The sequence below is a fragment of the Mobula hypostoma genome, chromosome 12, assembly GCF_963921235.1.
Source record: "Mobula hypostoma chromosome 12, sMobHyp1.1, whole genome shotgun sequence".
Taxonomy (NCBI): domain Eukaryota; kingdom Metazoa; phylum Chordata; class Chondrichthyes; order Myliobatiformes; family Myliobatidae; genus Mobula; species Mobula hypostoma.
Window position 1 is genome coordinate 48098869 of NC_086108.1, and position 17122 is coordinate 48115990.

The window sequence follows — 17122 nt, forward strand, 5'->3', positions numbered from 1 at the left end:
GTTGAAGACAGTCATAGTTGTTCAAATCATGAATGAAATCCCTATTCTACTGATTATTGGTTTGAAGTTGTATTTCACCATCCATATAAAGTCTGATATGTGAAGGAGCATTTATGAAGATGGTGAATCATTTTAACTGGGAGTGGAAGGAGAGTGAACAATGTAGGACCTTCCTGATGCAATCCCTCCTGAGGTCCTTTGTTTCCTTTTTGCATCACATTGGCTGCCCTCCAAAATGTTAGGTAGAAGCACCTTGTCAGAAACGTGTTAATGCTGTGGGATATCTTTTTATTAAGACTAGATTTGGGATTGGCAAGGGAGATTTGGGATATTATTAGGTGCAATTGTGATCACTTAATAAAGCAGAAATTGGGTTAGTAGTATTCCCTGGAGGAACGCATAACACATTTCTTGCACTGTTAAAGACTTTTCTCTGCTTTCTTGCTTGAGGGTTTCCTTCACACCAGGTTTTTATTTGCATGTCACTTGTAGATGCAATTGCTTGTCTTAGTCAACGTTTAAACACTTCCTAGATTCTCATGACACTCATGGTATTTAAAATTATTTGATTTCCACTGGGAAGACAGGAATTAAAATCCCACAGCTAGTTAGCTAGGTAGTGAAGGTTTGATTTGTGAACCATTCAGTCATTTAAAAATAAAGTTTTAGGGCAGGGGTTCCCAATTTCTTTTTAAATGCCATGGACCAATATCATTAAGCAGGTGGTCTGTGAACCCCAGGTTGGGAACCCCTGTTTTAGGATATGAGGTGGAGAAAGAAGTCTCCAATGAATGTTAGTGAGATTAAAAGTGATTCCCACCTTTTATCTTTTCCTGAAATCTGGCCATGTAGCGATTAAATTGGATATGGAAGGTATAAAGCTGCTTACAGCCCCCCCGCCCCCGCTTCATACTGACCCATATGTGAGGTGTCATTCAGAACAGGCTGTGCTTTCTCTGCATGAGACTAATTCAATCATTCTACCGACAAATTTCTCTCAGGTCTCAGGAAGCCTTTATTCAATAAAAGTACCTAATAAAATTGCAAACATGAGCACTTCAATTTCCTGATTAGTGTGAAACATGATGTAGTGAGTCTCTCCATTCAGGAGAAAGTTAAAAGGTCAGATGGCTAGTTGATATTGATAAATGAGCTTGTGGAAAAGCCCGTACAAAATTAAAAATGTTTTCACCTCAGCTGACCCCCGTAATCAGTGCTGCAAAACATCAATTAGACATTTTCAATAAGAAAGGCTGAAGATTGAGAGGATCAGAAAATTATTTTTGTGGCTGTTCAAAATTTCATACTCCAAGAAAAATATCTGTAAAACAAATATCTTGCAGCATTGTGAAGATTATTTTTTTGAATGTCTGGAGTTATCTAATATTTATCATTTGGAATAGTTTCCAAATTTCTGAACATGTGGTTGCTGTCTTAAATACTTTTCCTTTCACATATCAATATACAATTGAAATAGATGAACTCTGTTATTTTGTGAGAGCAGTGTGTACTTCCTGTAATTGCCATCAGTCTGTTCAGTTGTATTTTTTAGGTTGGCAAGCAACAATTAGTTACAATCTGCAGTGCTGTATGTGAAATACTGTTGAGAAGCAGATGAGCTAGAGAGCTATGAGTCAACCCTTGTTAGGGGGTTGGAGGTGGAGAGTATCAGTAACTTTAAATTCCTATCATATCAGAAGATCTGGGACCAGCACCTAAGAGTCTTCACAAAGATGGCATGACAGCACTTCTTTTTTCCTAGAGGTTTGTGCAGATTCAGTATGTTGAAGGGGAGGCACGGTAGCGGAGTGTCTAGTGCAACGCTATTATAATGCCAATTTCCTCTGCTGCCTGCAAGGAGTTTGCACATTCTCGCTGTGACTATGTGGATTTCCTCTGGGTGATCCCGGTTTCTTCCCACAGTCCAGAGATGTACGGGTTAGTGGGATCATTGGCCAGGCGGATGTAATTGAGCTTGTTCGGCCAGAAAGGCCTGTCACTATACTGTATCTCTAAAATAAAATAAGATCAACAAAGTCTTCTAAAACTTCGACTAACTTCTATAGTTGCAAAATGGAGACTATTCTGACTGTTCCCATACCAGGCTGTATTGTAACCACAAATGCCCAAGAACAGAAATGTCTATAGAATGTGGTGGATACAGCCCAGTTATCACAGGAAATTTCCTCCCTGCTACTGGACACATCGATAAGGAGTGCTGCCATAAGAAAGCAGCATCCATCATCGAGGACCCCCACCGTCCAAGCCATGCTTTCTTCTCGCTACTCCCCTCTGTCAAGAGGTACTGGAGCCACCAGGTTCAGGAACAGTTATTACCCTACAACCATCAGGCTCCGTAATGTGAATAACATTACCCATCTCAACTCTGAACTGATTCCACAACCTGTGGACTAGTTTTCAAGGACTCCACAACTTGTGTTCTCAGCATTAACTATTTATTTATTCATTTATTTTTATTTAAAAGATTTGTCTTTTCAACATTGGTTGCTTGTCAGTCTTTGTGTGAAGTTTTTTCATTAATATTTTTTCCTGTGAATGTCTGCAAGAAAATGAATCTCTAGGAAGTATATGGTGATAGAAGACATTGGAGTGGAATTGAACCCTCTCCAATGTCAACACATCTTTTCTCAGGTAAGGGGCCCAAAACTACTCTCAATACTCCAAGTGAGGCCTCACCAGTGCCTTATAAAGCCTCAGCATTACAGCCTTGCTTTTATATTCAAGTCCTCTTCAAATGAATGCTAAAATTGCATTTGCCTTCCTTACCACTGACTTAATCTGTAAATTAACCTTGGGGGAATCCTGCACAAGTACTCCCAAGTCCCTTTGAACCTCTAAGTTTTGAATTTTCTGCCTGTTTAGAAAATAGTCTATGCTTTTATTCCCTCTACCAAAGTGCATGACCATACACTTCGCGACACTGTATTCCATCTGCCATTTCTTGCCCATTCTCCTGATGTCTAAGACCTTCTGCAGTCTCCCTGCTTCCTTAACACTACTGCTCCTCCATCTATGTTCTTATCATCTGCAAACTTGTCCACAAAGCTATCAATTATGTCATCCAGATCATTGATATATAATGTAAAAAGAAGCAGTCATAGCACCGATACCTATGGAACACTATTAGTCACCAACAGCCAATCAGAAAAGGCTCCATTTATTCCCATTCTTTGCCTCCTGCCAATCAGCCAAAGTTCTATCCATGCTAGTATCTTTCCTGTAATACTGTGAGCTGTTATCTTGCTAAGCAGTCAAATGTGTGACACCTTGTTGAAGGCCTTTTGAAAATCCGAATACCAAACATATTCTGATTCTCCTTTGTCTATCCTGCTTGTTATTTCCTCAAAGAATTCCAACAGATTTCAGGCAAAGCTTTCCCTTAAGTAAACCATGTTGACTTGAGCTTATTTTGTCATGGGCCTCTGAGTTCCCTGAAACCTCATCTTTAACAGTTGATTCTAACATCTTCCCAACCGCTGAAATCAGACCAACTGGCCTATAATTCCTATTCTTCTTCCTCCTTCCCTTTCTTGAGAGTGGAGTGACCTTTATAATTTTCTAGTCCTCTGGAGCAATGCCAAAATCTACTGATTCTTGGAAAAATCATTAATAATGCCTCCACAATCTCTTGAGCTACCTCTTTAATAGCCCCTGTGTATAGTCCATCAGGTCCAGGTGATTTATCTACCTGCAGGCCTTTTGGTTTTCCAAGCACCTTCTCCCTGCCACTCCTTGAACTTCCATCATGCTGCTAATGTTTTCTACGGTGAAGGCAGATGCAAATTATTTACTTAGTTCATCCGCCATTTTCTTGTCCCCCATTACTACCTTTCCAGCATTATTTTTCAGTGGTCCATATCTACTCTCGCATCTCTTTTACTCTTCATATATCTGAAAAAACTTTTGGTATTCTTTGATATATTGGCTAGCTTTCCTTCATATTTCATCTTTTTGCTTGTTACGGCTTTTATGTTTAATTATCTTCTGTTGTTTTTTTAAAAGCTCCTAATCCTCTAACTTCCCACTAATTTTTGCTCTATTACATACCCTCTCTTTGGCTTTTATGTTGGCTTTGACTTCCTTTGCCAGCATGGTTGTGCCATCCTGCCTTTAGAATACTACTACTTCTTTGGGATATATCTATTCTGCGCCTTTCAAATTGCTCCCAGAAATTCCAGCCATTGCTGCTCTGCCATAATCCCTGCAAGTCTCCCCTTCCAATTAACTTTGTTCAGCTCCTCTCTCATGCCTCTGTAATTCCCTTTATTCCACTGAAATACTGATACATTTGACTTAAACTTCTCCTCCTTAAATTTCGGGGTGAATTCTATCATATTATGATCACTGTCTCCTAAGGGTTCATTTACCTTAAGCTCCCTAATCAAATCCAGTTCACAACACAACACTTAACCCAGAATAGCTAATCCCCTATTAGACTCAACCACAAACTGGTTTTAAAAACTATTTCATATGCGTTTTACAAATTCTCTCTTTTGGGATCCAAAATTAGCACCAGCCTGATTTTCCCAATCTACCTTTATATTGAAGTCCACCATGACTATCCCCCATTGCTGTTTTGATGTATTTTCTATCTCGTTTTGTAACTTGTAGCCCACACCCTGTATATAAATCCCATCAGGGTCATTTTACCCTTGCAGTTCCTTAACTCTGCCCTCAATAATTCTACATCACTGATCCTATATCAGCTCTTTCTAAGGATTTGATTTCATTTTTTAACCAACAGGTCCACGCCACCCCCTTTGTCTGCCTGCTGCTTTTTCAATACAATGTGTATTCTTGGATGTTAAGCTGCCAATTATAATCTTTCAGCCACAACTCTGATGCCCACAGTGTCTAACTGTGCTACAAGAATATCTACCTTATTTTGTAAACCGCATGCATTCAAATACAACACTTTACTCCTGGTTTCATCACCCATTGATTTTGTTCCCTGCTCCATCTTCAGCCCTGTCACACAGTTTCTCACCCCACCCCACCAAATTAATTTAAAACCTCCCCAACAGGATATTGGTACCGCTCAGGTCAGTCGTAACCCACACCTTTTGTACAGGTCACGCCTTTCCCAGAGGAGATCCCAGTGATCCACCTGGGAGTCAGCTGGTGTGATATACTGCGTCCGGTGCTCCCGATGAGGCCTTCTATATATTGGCGAGACCCGACGCAAGATGGGAGACTGTTTTGCTGAACACCTGCGCTCTGTCTGCTGGAGAAAGCAGGATCTCCCAGTGGCCACAAATTTTAATTCCACATCCCATTCTCATTCTGATATGTCTATCCACGGCCTCCTCTACTGTTAAGATGAGGAACAACACCTTATATTCCAAACTGATGGCATGAATATTGACTTCTCTAACTTCTGTTAATGCCCCACCTCCCCTTCTTACCCCATCCCTTATTTATTTATTTATTTATTTGTTTGTTTGTTTGTTTATTTATTATTTTCCCCCCTTTTTTTCTCTCTCTTTTCTCTCTCTGTCCCTCTCATAATAACTCCTTGCCTGCTCTCCATATTCCTCTGGTGCTCCCCTCCCCCTTTCTTTCTCCCTAGGCCTCCCATCCCATGATCCTCTCCCTTCTCCAGCCTTATATCCCTTTTGCCCATCAACTTTCCAGCTCTTAGCTGTATCCCTCCCCCTCCTGTCTTCTCCTATCATTTCGGATCTCCCCCTCCCTCTCCCACTTTCAAATCTCTTACTATCTCTTCTTTCAATTAGTCCTGACGAAGGGTCTCGGCCTGAAACGTTGACTGTACCTCTTCCTAGAGATGCTGCCTGGTCTGCTGCGTTCACCAGCATTTTGTATGTCCACAGAATCTTGTGTCTGCTCCTCCAACTATGGAATCCTCTGTCACTATTACATTCCTCTTCCCCCCCTTCCCATTTGAGTCATGGTGTCAGAGTTATTGCCAGAGACCCCTGCTTGGTTGTCCACCTCCAACCATATTCAAAGTGGCATACTGATTTTTGAGAGGAATGGTCACTGGGGTACTCTGCACTGGCTATCCAATTCCTTTCTCTCTCCTGAAAGTCACCCAGGTACCTGCCTGCTGCAATTTGGGGATGGCTATCTCCCTGTAGCTCCTAACTACCTCCTCCTCAGCTGCTTATAGAAGCTAAAGGTCATCAAGCTGCAGATCCAGTTTTTTTTAAACACCTTTTCTAAGGAGTTGCGGCTTGGTGCTCCTGGTGCAGATGTGGTTATCTGGGCTGCTGGAGGTCTGGCGCCATCCTCATTGCACTAATTATGTGCTAACGGGAAGAATGACAAAGAAGAAACTTACCAGATAGTTTCCTCACCCAAGCCTATCCTCCCCGAAGCCTGATCAGCCAAAGCCGTCCCACTCCAACGCTGGTCCACTCGCTGAATGACCTTTCCAACAATGGCTGCTCCACTAGTCCCTGCCTTTTATTTGCTCTTGCTAATGAATTCTGATTTGATTGGGCTGCAGGAAAATGCCACAAGCCTGTGAATGTTCTTTTTTAGCATTTCACTCATGGACCTGTGAGTTGCCTTCCTTCCCGCTCCTGGTTCGATTGAACCTCCACAAACTCTGATAATTAATTTATTTTGAACCTTTTGAATAGTGCTATCATTCAATTTAGTGAATGAAAAATCTTGTTTATGTGGGTCTGAAGTTACCTGCCATTTTGTTTAAATTTTAATCTCTTTTCTTGCAGAGGTTGGACCAGTCACCATCACTACAGATCCAAAGAAGTTTCAGTATGAACTCCGGGAACTATACGTACAGGTAAGATAAAATTACTAAAACTTGGCAGTGACTGGTGATCTAAATTGTTCCTCTGAGCTATAAGTGAATCTTCCTCCACCAATGCCCCCAATCCCAAATAGTATGAGCTTTAAGTTTTAGGTTACATTTTTTAAAAGGGATCAAAATGGAAATAAATATCATTTAGGAGATGTGTGCTTTGTTTGGTATCTGGCTGATTTCCAGGAATATTCAGCGCTTATTCACAGTTGACATTTAATTCGGTCATTTCCTCCTTTGCATGTTGGCAAGATTAGAATTGATATCCATTTAAAATCAAACAATATGCTGAATATGTCTTTCTTACAAACGTATAAATCAGAAAATTGCTGTGGGGAAGAGTTGACATTACATATACTTTTATCCATCCAGATTATTAAAAATAAGTAAAAAGTAGTTCCCTCTCCTTCCTCTTTATAGGTAAATTCCCTTGAAGTGTAGCACTATGTTTATATGGAAGGCTGCAGATAAAGTCCTTGGTCATTGTTTAGTTATTTGATAGAGAATCCTGTAATTGGGCCGGTTTGAAGCAGGCAGGGCAGAAACAATAATCCAGGCTTTTGTCCACTGAACTTGTACACGTTGGGAGCAGGGTTAGACCCAATGCATTAGCAACACTGACCAAGTTAACAGATGGAGGACGCTACTCCTGAGCAATTTACCCAAACAGGTTTTTCCTGAAGTCTGGAATTGCCAGTGAAGAGAGGAGAAGAGTCAATCTTACCAGCTGGTGACCTTCCAGCAGAGCTGGGAAAAGTTCCGGAGCATGTTTTAAGCAAGTACAAATGTGGTTATATGGGAGGGAAGTAATTGGTGTATTATTGTCACATGTACCAAGATCCAGTGAAAAGCTTTTGTTTGTCTTCTAACCAGATTATTCAGAATGTAACTACATCAAGGTGATATGAAATGTGCTGAGCTTGTCCACAACTCTCTGCAATTTGCAACCTTTCTTCTTTTGATCTAATATTTTACTTAACTTGTTATCCACAGCTGAATGATTTTGCCTGTATGCGCCTTTGTGCTTTAGTGATTATAGTTTGCAACAAGGGTATTATTTTTCTTCTCTCGTTGCTTGTTTACTTTGAAGCTATCTGAATCAGCATCTGCCGTTGAAAATGAGAGATAGAAATCAACTAGGACACTAGGGACAATCTTTCAGCTCTTCCTCACAATAATGATTACACTTCAGAACTGGCTAATTGGCTGTAAAATTATTTGTTATATAAATGGTGTTTGTTTTTTAAATTTGGTAGCTACCTTCTGTTACAACAATCCTGACAGCCTTCTCACCAGCACCAAAAGGTTAGCATTGATAGACTTGTGTGTGTCCATCTCAGAGAATAAACAATGTCCTCAGTTTAGTTCCCATATGAAATATCATACAGCTGTGCTTCAGAATATCAGCCTAGACTTTCTACACAAGTTCCTGCACTGGGGTTGAACTCAGAGTGCTCACCATTCAGAGGTGAAGCACAGCTGACATGTAAACAAGACCAGATTATGGGCACAAATCTTCCTTGTTGCCCCCAGAAGATCAGTTACTTGCTGTTAGATTAGATTATGAAGACACATAGTCCTTTTATTTTATTTTATTGTCATTTAGTAATGCATGCATTAAGAAATGATACATTATTTCCTCCGGTGTGATATCACAAAACACAGGACAGACCAAGACTGAAAAAACTGATAAAACCACATAATTATAACATATAGTTACAACAGTGCAGCAATTACCATAACTTGATGAAGAAGTCCATGTGCACAGTAAAGTTCAAGGTTTCTCAAATGTCCCACATCTCACGCAGACGAGAGAAGGAAGAAAAACTCTCCCTGTCATGCCGACCACAATCCAACTCTGAGTCATCCAAAAACCTCAAGCTCTGATCAGCTCTCCAACACCGAGTACTGAGCGCCATCTCTGTCCGAATGATTGGACCTCCTTCTCGGTCGCCAAAAGCAGGCAAGGCCGGGGATTTTGAGGCCTACCCTCCGAAAGATTCCCGACCACACAGTAACGACAGCAGCGAACGGGCGTTTCAGAAATTTCTCCAGATGTTCCTCTGTGCTTTCACATCCATTCTCCATCAAATCAGAATTGTCCACGGCCCCTATTTAACAGATATGATATCATTTTTCACCGGAGGGCTGTGCACACGCAGGCACACCGCCATCTTCTCCTCCCGCCTCTATACTAGTTAACATAGTTTTCCAATCCAACAGAGCCTCCTTGCATCTCAGACACTTGTAGGTTATAAATAACAAGGATGTGAGATCATACTTGCAGGTGGAACTAAGTCACATTGTGTTGACTTTTCTCATACTCTGGTCACTATTCCCTAAATTATTGAGTGGTACATTGTAAGTTTCAAATAATCTGTCCATCATTGCATCCTCAATTTACTGACCTAGAAAGGCACCTCTTGTATCCTCTGTGAATCAATTATCCATACTTCTAACAAATTTAGAATATTGAGTTGATAAAGATTTTTTTTATGGTTGTTGTACTTCCCTTGTTAGATGTGTCTCCATTTTTCAAATTTGCCCCTTGATTTTTACATGCTTATAAATTTAACTGATGTTAGAGCTCCCCACACCCTTGGAACCAAGTGGAGATTCACATTCACTGTAAAAAGCAGAGCATGAACACAGTAACACACATAAAAGTTGCTGGTGAATGCAGCAGCTCTAGGAAGAGGTACAGTCGACATTTCGGGCCGAGACCCTTCGTCAGGACTAACAGGACCACAGTCATTGGTTCCTTCAGCAAGAAGCAAGGAGAGTATTTGAATAGGAGTGGACAATTCCATTGCACAATGCTCATCAGTGATATCAACTCTATTTGCCTGCTTTTAATTGCATTCCTTGATAATTAAGAATAAGTCTTGGTCTTCAAAATTTTCTTTGATCCAGTATCTCTTGTGTGTGGGTAGAAAAACATCCTTCTTAATCCACTCCTAAATAGCTATACTCTAATTTTGAGACCCTGATTTAAGTTTCCTCTAAAGAAGGTAGTGTTTTTTTCTTTATTGAATAGTTTTATTCATTTATAAGCACCTCAATTAAATCATCAATCCTGCCCTACCTCCAAACATCTAAACTGGAGGGATTGCTGCTAATGCAGTATTTTCTCATAAGATTAGCTTTTAAACAGCATCAGTTTAATTATTCTAGTCTTGTATTTCCTTCTAAGGTGATTTCACTGTCCAAATGAGCAGTACACAACACTAAACACAGTATTCTTCATGCGGGCTGACCCTCCTGAGTGGACGATGTACTTATTTTAAACATGTTATAATTAGCTGGAATAGCTAATTATGACAAGGAGAATGTAAAGGCTAATGAGGTAAATGTGTAGGCAGGGAACTAGAGATGAAGCAGACTTGATTGCATTGGTGTTTTGTGGACAACTAGAGAGGAAATTTATTAGGAAAAATGACAATGCGTTTCCTTCTAAAAGAAGCCTTGTTGCAAATAATTTAAGTTACATATCCTTCTTACTTCTACACATCTGGGTTATTTCCAAGTTGTCCAGTTTTATTTTAAAGCGAGAGCAACACATTGGGGGAACTCTGCAAGATAGGCAGCATCTATGGACAGGAATAAAGGATCAATGATTTAGGCGGAGACCCTTCATCAGAATTAAACCATTAAAAAAAAAATTAAAGCCATTGATCTGGATTTTGCCAGCTTTTCACATTAGTATATTTAGGTGATTCTGGTCGGCCATCTTAGTTAAGAATTTTTGGGTATCTCTCAGTCCATAAGTGTGAATTTGATGTCTTATGAAGATGAACATTTGAGCTTTTGAATACTCCATTTGATGTGCTACCTAGTCCATCCCCTAGGCAAGACAAGTTAGGAATTAACGGCTTCCCGTGATGATCAAATTGGTCCTTTATTGTATTGCAGTAGCAAAACAAATCTCAGCTTGTTAATCAAGAGACAACAATTGCTAACATCATGGAGCTCAAAATAGTGAAAAAAATTGTTTCATTATGAAGCTTTCATTATTTTTATAACTTAAGATATCACACTTCGTATGTTGGAGCAGCAGGGGAAATGGAGCTAATTATCATAGGGCTAATGTGCAGACCACCAGTGCAAGCTAGCCGTCCTTAACATGGGTTTCTCTTTCAATGACGAATCCAAGATATAAGTCAGGGGTTCCCAGCCTGTTTTATGCCATGGACCATTACCATTAAACAAGGGGCCTGGGGACCCCAGGTTGGAAACCCCTGAATTATAAGTGAACACTTTTTATCCATGTAATTTAAGTTACTTTGATTTTATGTCTGCCTCCAGTCTTCCGAGCTTTTCCTGTGAAAGTCAAGGCTGCGTTTTTGTGTAGATCCTTGTGATTAAGGAGAACAATCCAACAGCCCTCTAACTGTCACATTCCTCATGATTTCGGAACAGCAGGAAACATTACTTCTTTTTAAAGGGAGATATTGGAATGATTTTCAGTTGGTGCTTGAGGGCTTGTTTTTTATTTAGCTCTTGCCAAATACTTGCTAATGGGGAAAAGAACAATTTTCAGCCAGCATTCCATTCATTTTGATGCACATATCTTAATTCCAGATGTGCCCTTTTGTTGAGCCCAAAAGTCAAATTGTACATTAATTTATAGATTGATAGTATATAGATGTGTATTCTGATGCTGGCCCTAAAGCAATGTATGTCACAGAAAAAAATGACCATTATAGCTCAACTAATTACACTTATAAATATTTTATATCCTTTAAAATAAATCAATAGAAGATCACAAAATTAATGTTCGTTCCAAATTGCAAAAGCACTTGATCTGGATGGATGCTGGAAGCAGCGTTAAGAATAATCTTGGAGTCAGTTAATTGATGAAAGGCAAGGAAAGAGAAAGGTAGATCTCCATCAAGAGATGACTTGTTGGGGTAAAATAGATGGCTGTTTTTTCCTTCGGACCATTATGTATTTCCTCCCTGTTGCATTTGTGATGAAGTTTGCCAAAAACTTTTTTCCTTTGCCTTTTAATGTTGTGACAAATTTAGCTCTAAGTTGGATCCACTGATCCTTGTTGAAAGATGAAGTTGAATTCTGTTGACAATGTTTTTGTTCATCATTCAAAAACAGGGTGGTGGTGACTGTCCAGAAATGAGCATCAGTGCAATCAAAATGGCTTTGGAAATGTCCCTTCCTGGGTCTTTCATTTACGTCTTCACAGATGCACGGTCAAAGGACTACAGGCTTGCTCACCATGTTTTACAGCTAATCCAGCAGAAACAATCTCAGGTGAGCCACTTTCACAGGATGTTATTGTAACCTCAGACGAGAACTGGCAATGTTGAAAATTTCAGTGATTCACATAATGTTTTGTATTATTTCCCCTATTTCACGCTAAACTTAGTGTATAATATTCAGAGTAAAATAAATTTACTCCTTTATTTTCAAGATAATGTTACTCATTTGCTAAGTACATTTTACCTGTCCATTGTTCAGGCAATGTAATCCTCTTTGTCAACTATATTCACCTAAAAGTTTGGTTACATTTTGCGTCCCCATGACAATGTACATTGTTACATGCTTTCGCTTTTTTTTCAAAGCATTGGTAATCTGACATGTAAAAATAATATATCACAGGACCTTGTCTCCTGAAATGACAATTAGCCAGCCAACTCTCCTTCTAGTCCCTGCTCAATTTGCTTTTGCAACTTGGAAACTAATGTGTCTATATTCACTTTACTACGTGTCATATGCCTTGGGGAGTTAAATTGTGAAGCTTTGAATCATGTCATATTCTTCTACTTTTGTAACATTGCCTCGCGTTACCCTTCCCTCAGCTCATTTGTGGATACCTAAGTTATTTGTGCATTTTGGTCCCTAACTAAGCAGTGCCATGAATTTAAAAATGTTGTTCTTGTTTTCAAATACATCTGTGATTATACCCTTCTCTTAGTCTGTAATTTCTCTGGTTATTTGTGCTGCTCCAAAATCTGAGCATCTCCAACATCGATTGCTAATCCATTGTGGGCTGTTCCTTCAGCTATTGAAGCCTTTTGAATTCCCTCCAGAATTGTCTGCCTTTCTCAAAAACTTGCCTGTTAGACCTGGCTGATAGTAATCTGCCCTGATGTTGCCTTGTATGCTTTGGAATCATTTATTTTCTCAGTGTTCCAGTGAAGGGACTTGGATTTTGTTAGTCAGTTCGAGAAATTTAGGTAGGGACATGGATGGGAGAGGTATGGTGGGTGCAGGTTGATGAGAGTAGACAGATTAATGATTTGGCATGGACTAGATGGGCCAAATGGCCTGGCTCAGTGCTGTGGTGTTCTGTGATTCCGTGTACTGACTTCATGCTAATACATTGCATAGCATTGGCCATACACCTGATTTAGCATGTAGTGGAAATAAAAACAAGATTGTTTTGAATAAGTTATAAAAATCTTGATCCACATTTCCAGGTTTGCCTTTTTTCATTGATAATTGGTTTTCATTCTCACATGTACCAATTTTGCTATCAGCCTTTCAACCATACATCAGTTTGGCCCATCAATTTAAGATGTAGAGGTAATGAATCATTGTAATTTAACTCGGGTAATGCTTCTCAGAAATCCCAATCCTTTTGAAATGGGAAGAGTTTGTTATACTTAAAGTGAAGCAGAGCATGGTTGAAGGGTTTTGTGAATTACTGTGTTTAAATATTAGAAGTTAAAGACTCCTCTACCCAATTTTAGCTTTTAATTTATTAGCACAAGTCAGATGTACAACAAAGTTCCCTCAACACAGTGAAATACAGAGAAGTTACACTTCTGATGAAAATAAATTTCTTGTTTCTCAAACTGACTCAAACAGAACCAGAATTAATCTGTTTTGTTCCCTTACAAAACATTATTATATCCTTGGGATGGAGATTGTGAGCAGCAGTTATTTTGGTGCTACTCAAAGGTGGTTTATTGAAATGAAATCTTCCAATCTGAAAGCTAATTTGGGTTGCTAAAATTCATTTAATTTATTGTTGATGTGGCTAGCAGGGCAGAATTGTTTTCATATAACAAACATCTTCATCTGTGTTTAATCCTCTATTGCTTCTCTTTGAGGTGTATCTATGGTTGAACTGCCTTCTAACTAAGAAACACGATAACTTCACCTCGGATGGCATCCATTAAATTGAGTGAACAGTGCAAAGCTGAGCTGAGCTTATTAACTTCGTGCTTTCACTGCTTCTGAGGAAGCAGAAATGGTGAATGGAATATCCAGACTCTATAATCACTGAATTATATCAGTCACAGCATTCATTATTGAAATGAAGAATTGTTTTCAAGTTCCCAATCTGTCTGTCAAGAAATCTTTTGCTGTGTTCCAAAGTCAAGACTGCTGTAGATTAAAGTAATTGAGCTGTATCTTCTGTTTCAGTGAATAAACCTTGCGAGAAGGGTATTGCCAGAGATCAGGGAATTCTATTTTTTTTTGCCACTCTTGGTGATTCTCAGATTAGAAGAAATAGAAACTATATTTAATCTAAAATTTGAACCAAATCAATTGCAAGCCTAATTTGGGATTAATTTGAAAATGGTCTGCACAAGGGTTATGCCATGATCTATAAAATTATCTGGAACTCCTTGAACAAATCAAGTTCCAGTACTAACTTTAAAAAAAATTCCATATCGTCAAGTAGATAATTTGGTTGGCTAGCTGACTGCATCTAATCTCAATGTCTGACTGCAAGCACAGTGATCAAAAGCTAAAGGATTGCTGATGTTGTAACATCACATTGAGAGGTTTATGACTTTAATTAAATTAATCAGTTGGTTGCTCAAGGATAAAGTAAATGTTTGAAAGAAAAATCTTTCAAGGATTTTGCTAAACCACCACAAACAAGGCAGATGGATATAAAATTGACTTGGCAACAGCAGGACACCATCTACCTGGTGAGCAGTTTGTGTGCCTTCTGCAGGGCTCAGCACTAGGTCCCTTTGCAATTTGTGGTATCTAAAGGACTTTGGCTTAACTGTAGGAAAGTGATTGAGAAGAAAACAGTGAGCTGGTCTGGTGGGAGGGCAAGTGTCTAATGAGACACAGTTAACAGAAATGCAGGATTATACGTTTGGGACTCTGAACAGGGGAAGGGATGGCACAAAGCTTGGGAGGAGAGCAAGAGATTTGGAGGATCTGAGACTTAGATTGTATGCTCATGTCTTCTGGAGGCAAATGGGAAAGCAGAGGCATTGAACACGAGCAGGATGCTTATGTTACAGCAGTATGAGACATTGATTAGACAACACACAGGTATTGTCTATACTATAGGTTTTGGTCAACACAGAATTGGAAAGGTAATGTGCAAGAGATGAAGAAATATTGCCAGTAAAGGGTTGAGTTGGTTGGAAAACTTGGCTTGGGCACACTTGGAAAAGATGATGAGAATGAGGGGAGATTTAGTGAAAGAGTTTAACATTTGGGGTTTAGATTGGATAAGCAGGATCTTGGCTTTTATGGATTTTATGGTTTTAATGTAAGCGATAGGTGGTTAAGGTATGAATGAGAGTTTCTATGACCAGAGAGAGTGTGTGAAACTCACTGCCTGAAAGAAGGGAAAGGATAGGTGCTTCATAATAGTAAATGTATATTTGAAGTGTGGTAATTTTCAATGCCAGAAACCTAGAGATGGGAAATGAAATGTACCAGAATAACTGTTCTGGAGAACTGTGCACATGATGGATGAATAGTTTCCTTCCATGTAATAAATTTCAGTTATCCTGTTGGTTGGAAATCTAAACTTAGAAACCACAAAGCTATCATTTGTGGGTCAGCAAACCTCTCAACAATTTTGCTGAATGGATATATTGTTCCTGGAATCATTTGAGGTAATGATAAATGTCTGCTACATTGGTACTCAGTTTTAATTCATGTTAAGTTAATGATCATGTACTTCTTGGGAGGAATTAATAACATTCTGCAGTTCAAATGCAATATAAGCAATCTGATATGAAAACAGGATTAAAATAAGTGTACAAGTGCAAAACAGAGTGAACGCTGTAAACGAGTAATAAAATCTGAGTTTTGGAAATATTCAGCAAGTCACTCAATATTTAACTTCTCAGACTGATTTTTTTTTGAATTAGAAAATATCATTTAAAATTACTGTGTTGTCCTCCAAATCTCCATACTTTTCAATACCTTGTGAAATATCAGTAAAGACACTTTGCCATGGTAACCTTATGGATAATGTAGATAAAGGAAAATCCTTCATTTTCAATTTGCTATCTGAGAACTTTCAACTGCAAACGTCCAAATGTCCTGCTGAGTAACTGAAGGCTACCCCATTAAAATGTGTATGTTAGCACTCATTGTCTGAGGCCACATAACAATGCAAGGACCTGGAGTTTACTGAGATCTGGACCTTCCATATCATACACTCAGAGTTGTGTCACTGCTTTCTAGAAAGGGGTACTAAAGGAAGAATGTTGTGAGTTGAAATTTTCTTTTCTCTTTCAGAGATTTTGTGACCATTGTAATTGTGGCAAATTTTCAGGCGTTGAAAGTATTTTGAACATTTTAATGTCTCATTTCATTTTAATACCTGGTTCTACTTATGAAGGGATAAAATGGGAAACTGGAGGATGTTAAGTATAAAGAATCATCACTGACCTATTCAGTTAGCTCTTTCAGTTGTCATACTAAATGGCCTGGAAGAAGTTTGGAATTAATGCAAAACAAGTCATGATTTAATTTAAGTTTACTATGCTTTGTTTTAGGTTGTATTTGTGCTCACTGGTGACTGTGATGATCGAAGCCATGTTGGTTATAAAGTCTATGAAGAGATTGCCTCCACGAGTTCTGGCCAGGTCTTCCATCTTGACAAGAAACAAGTGAACGAGGTAAAGTTAGAAATAAGCATGCTGTAGGCTGGCATGTTCACTTTGGTCAATAAAGGACCTTTTCTGAAATGGTGTTCTCTCAGAATCAATTCATTCAACCTGTGTTTATTTTAAGTTCATGATGCATTCTCAGGGGTAATTAGCAATGTGCAATTAATACTGGTTTATGAGTGGTGCCCATTTTTCAGAAAATGAAAGATCAGAAGACCTATTTTTACCTGCTGCACTGTTTAAAATTGAGGTTAACTGGAACATCAATGCTAACTTTTTCCTGGTGTCTCAAGTCCTTCTTCACTTGTTTGGAACAACTTGGAAGGCACAGGATAGGTACATTCCAACGAAGAGGAAGTATTCTAAAGGCAGGATGATGCAACTGTGGCTGACAAGGGAAGTCAAAGCTAACATAAAAGCAAAAGAGGGCATATAATAGAGCAAAAATTTGTGGGAAGTTAGAGGATTAGGA

At 39.0% G+C, this 17122-nt stretch overlaps 1 protein-coding gene across 4 annotated transcripts in view; it reads left to right on the forward strand.

Moving 5' to 3' along the window:
• hmcn1 (hemicentin 1) overlaps window positions 1-17122 on the forward strand; it is a 551025-nt gene that overhangs the window by 87504 nt on the left and 446399 nt on the right. For all 4 annotated transcript variants that reach the window (XM_063064023.1, XM_063064025.1, XM_063064024.1 and 1 more), the window contains exons 2-4: window positions 6720-6790; window positions 11918-12076; window positions 16537-16659. In XM_063064023.1, coding sequence (XP_062920093.1) covers window positions 6720-6790; window positions 11918-12076; window positions 16537-16659 — 353 coding nt within the window. The remainder of the gene's footprint in view (window positions 1-6719; window positions 6791-11917; window positions 12077-16536; window positions 16660-17122) is intronic.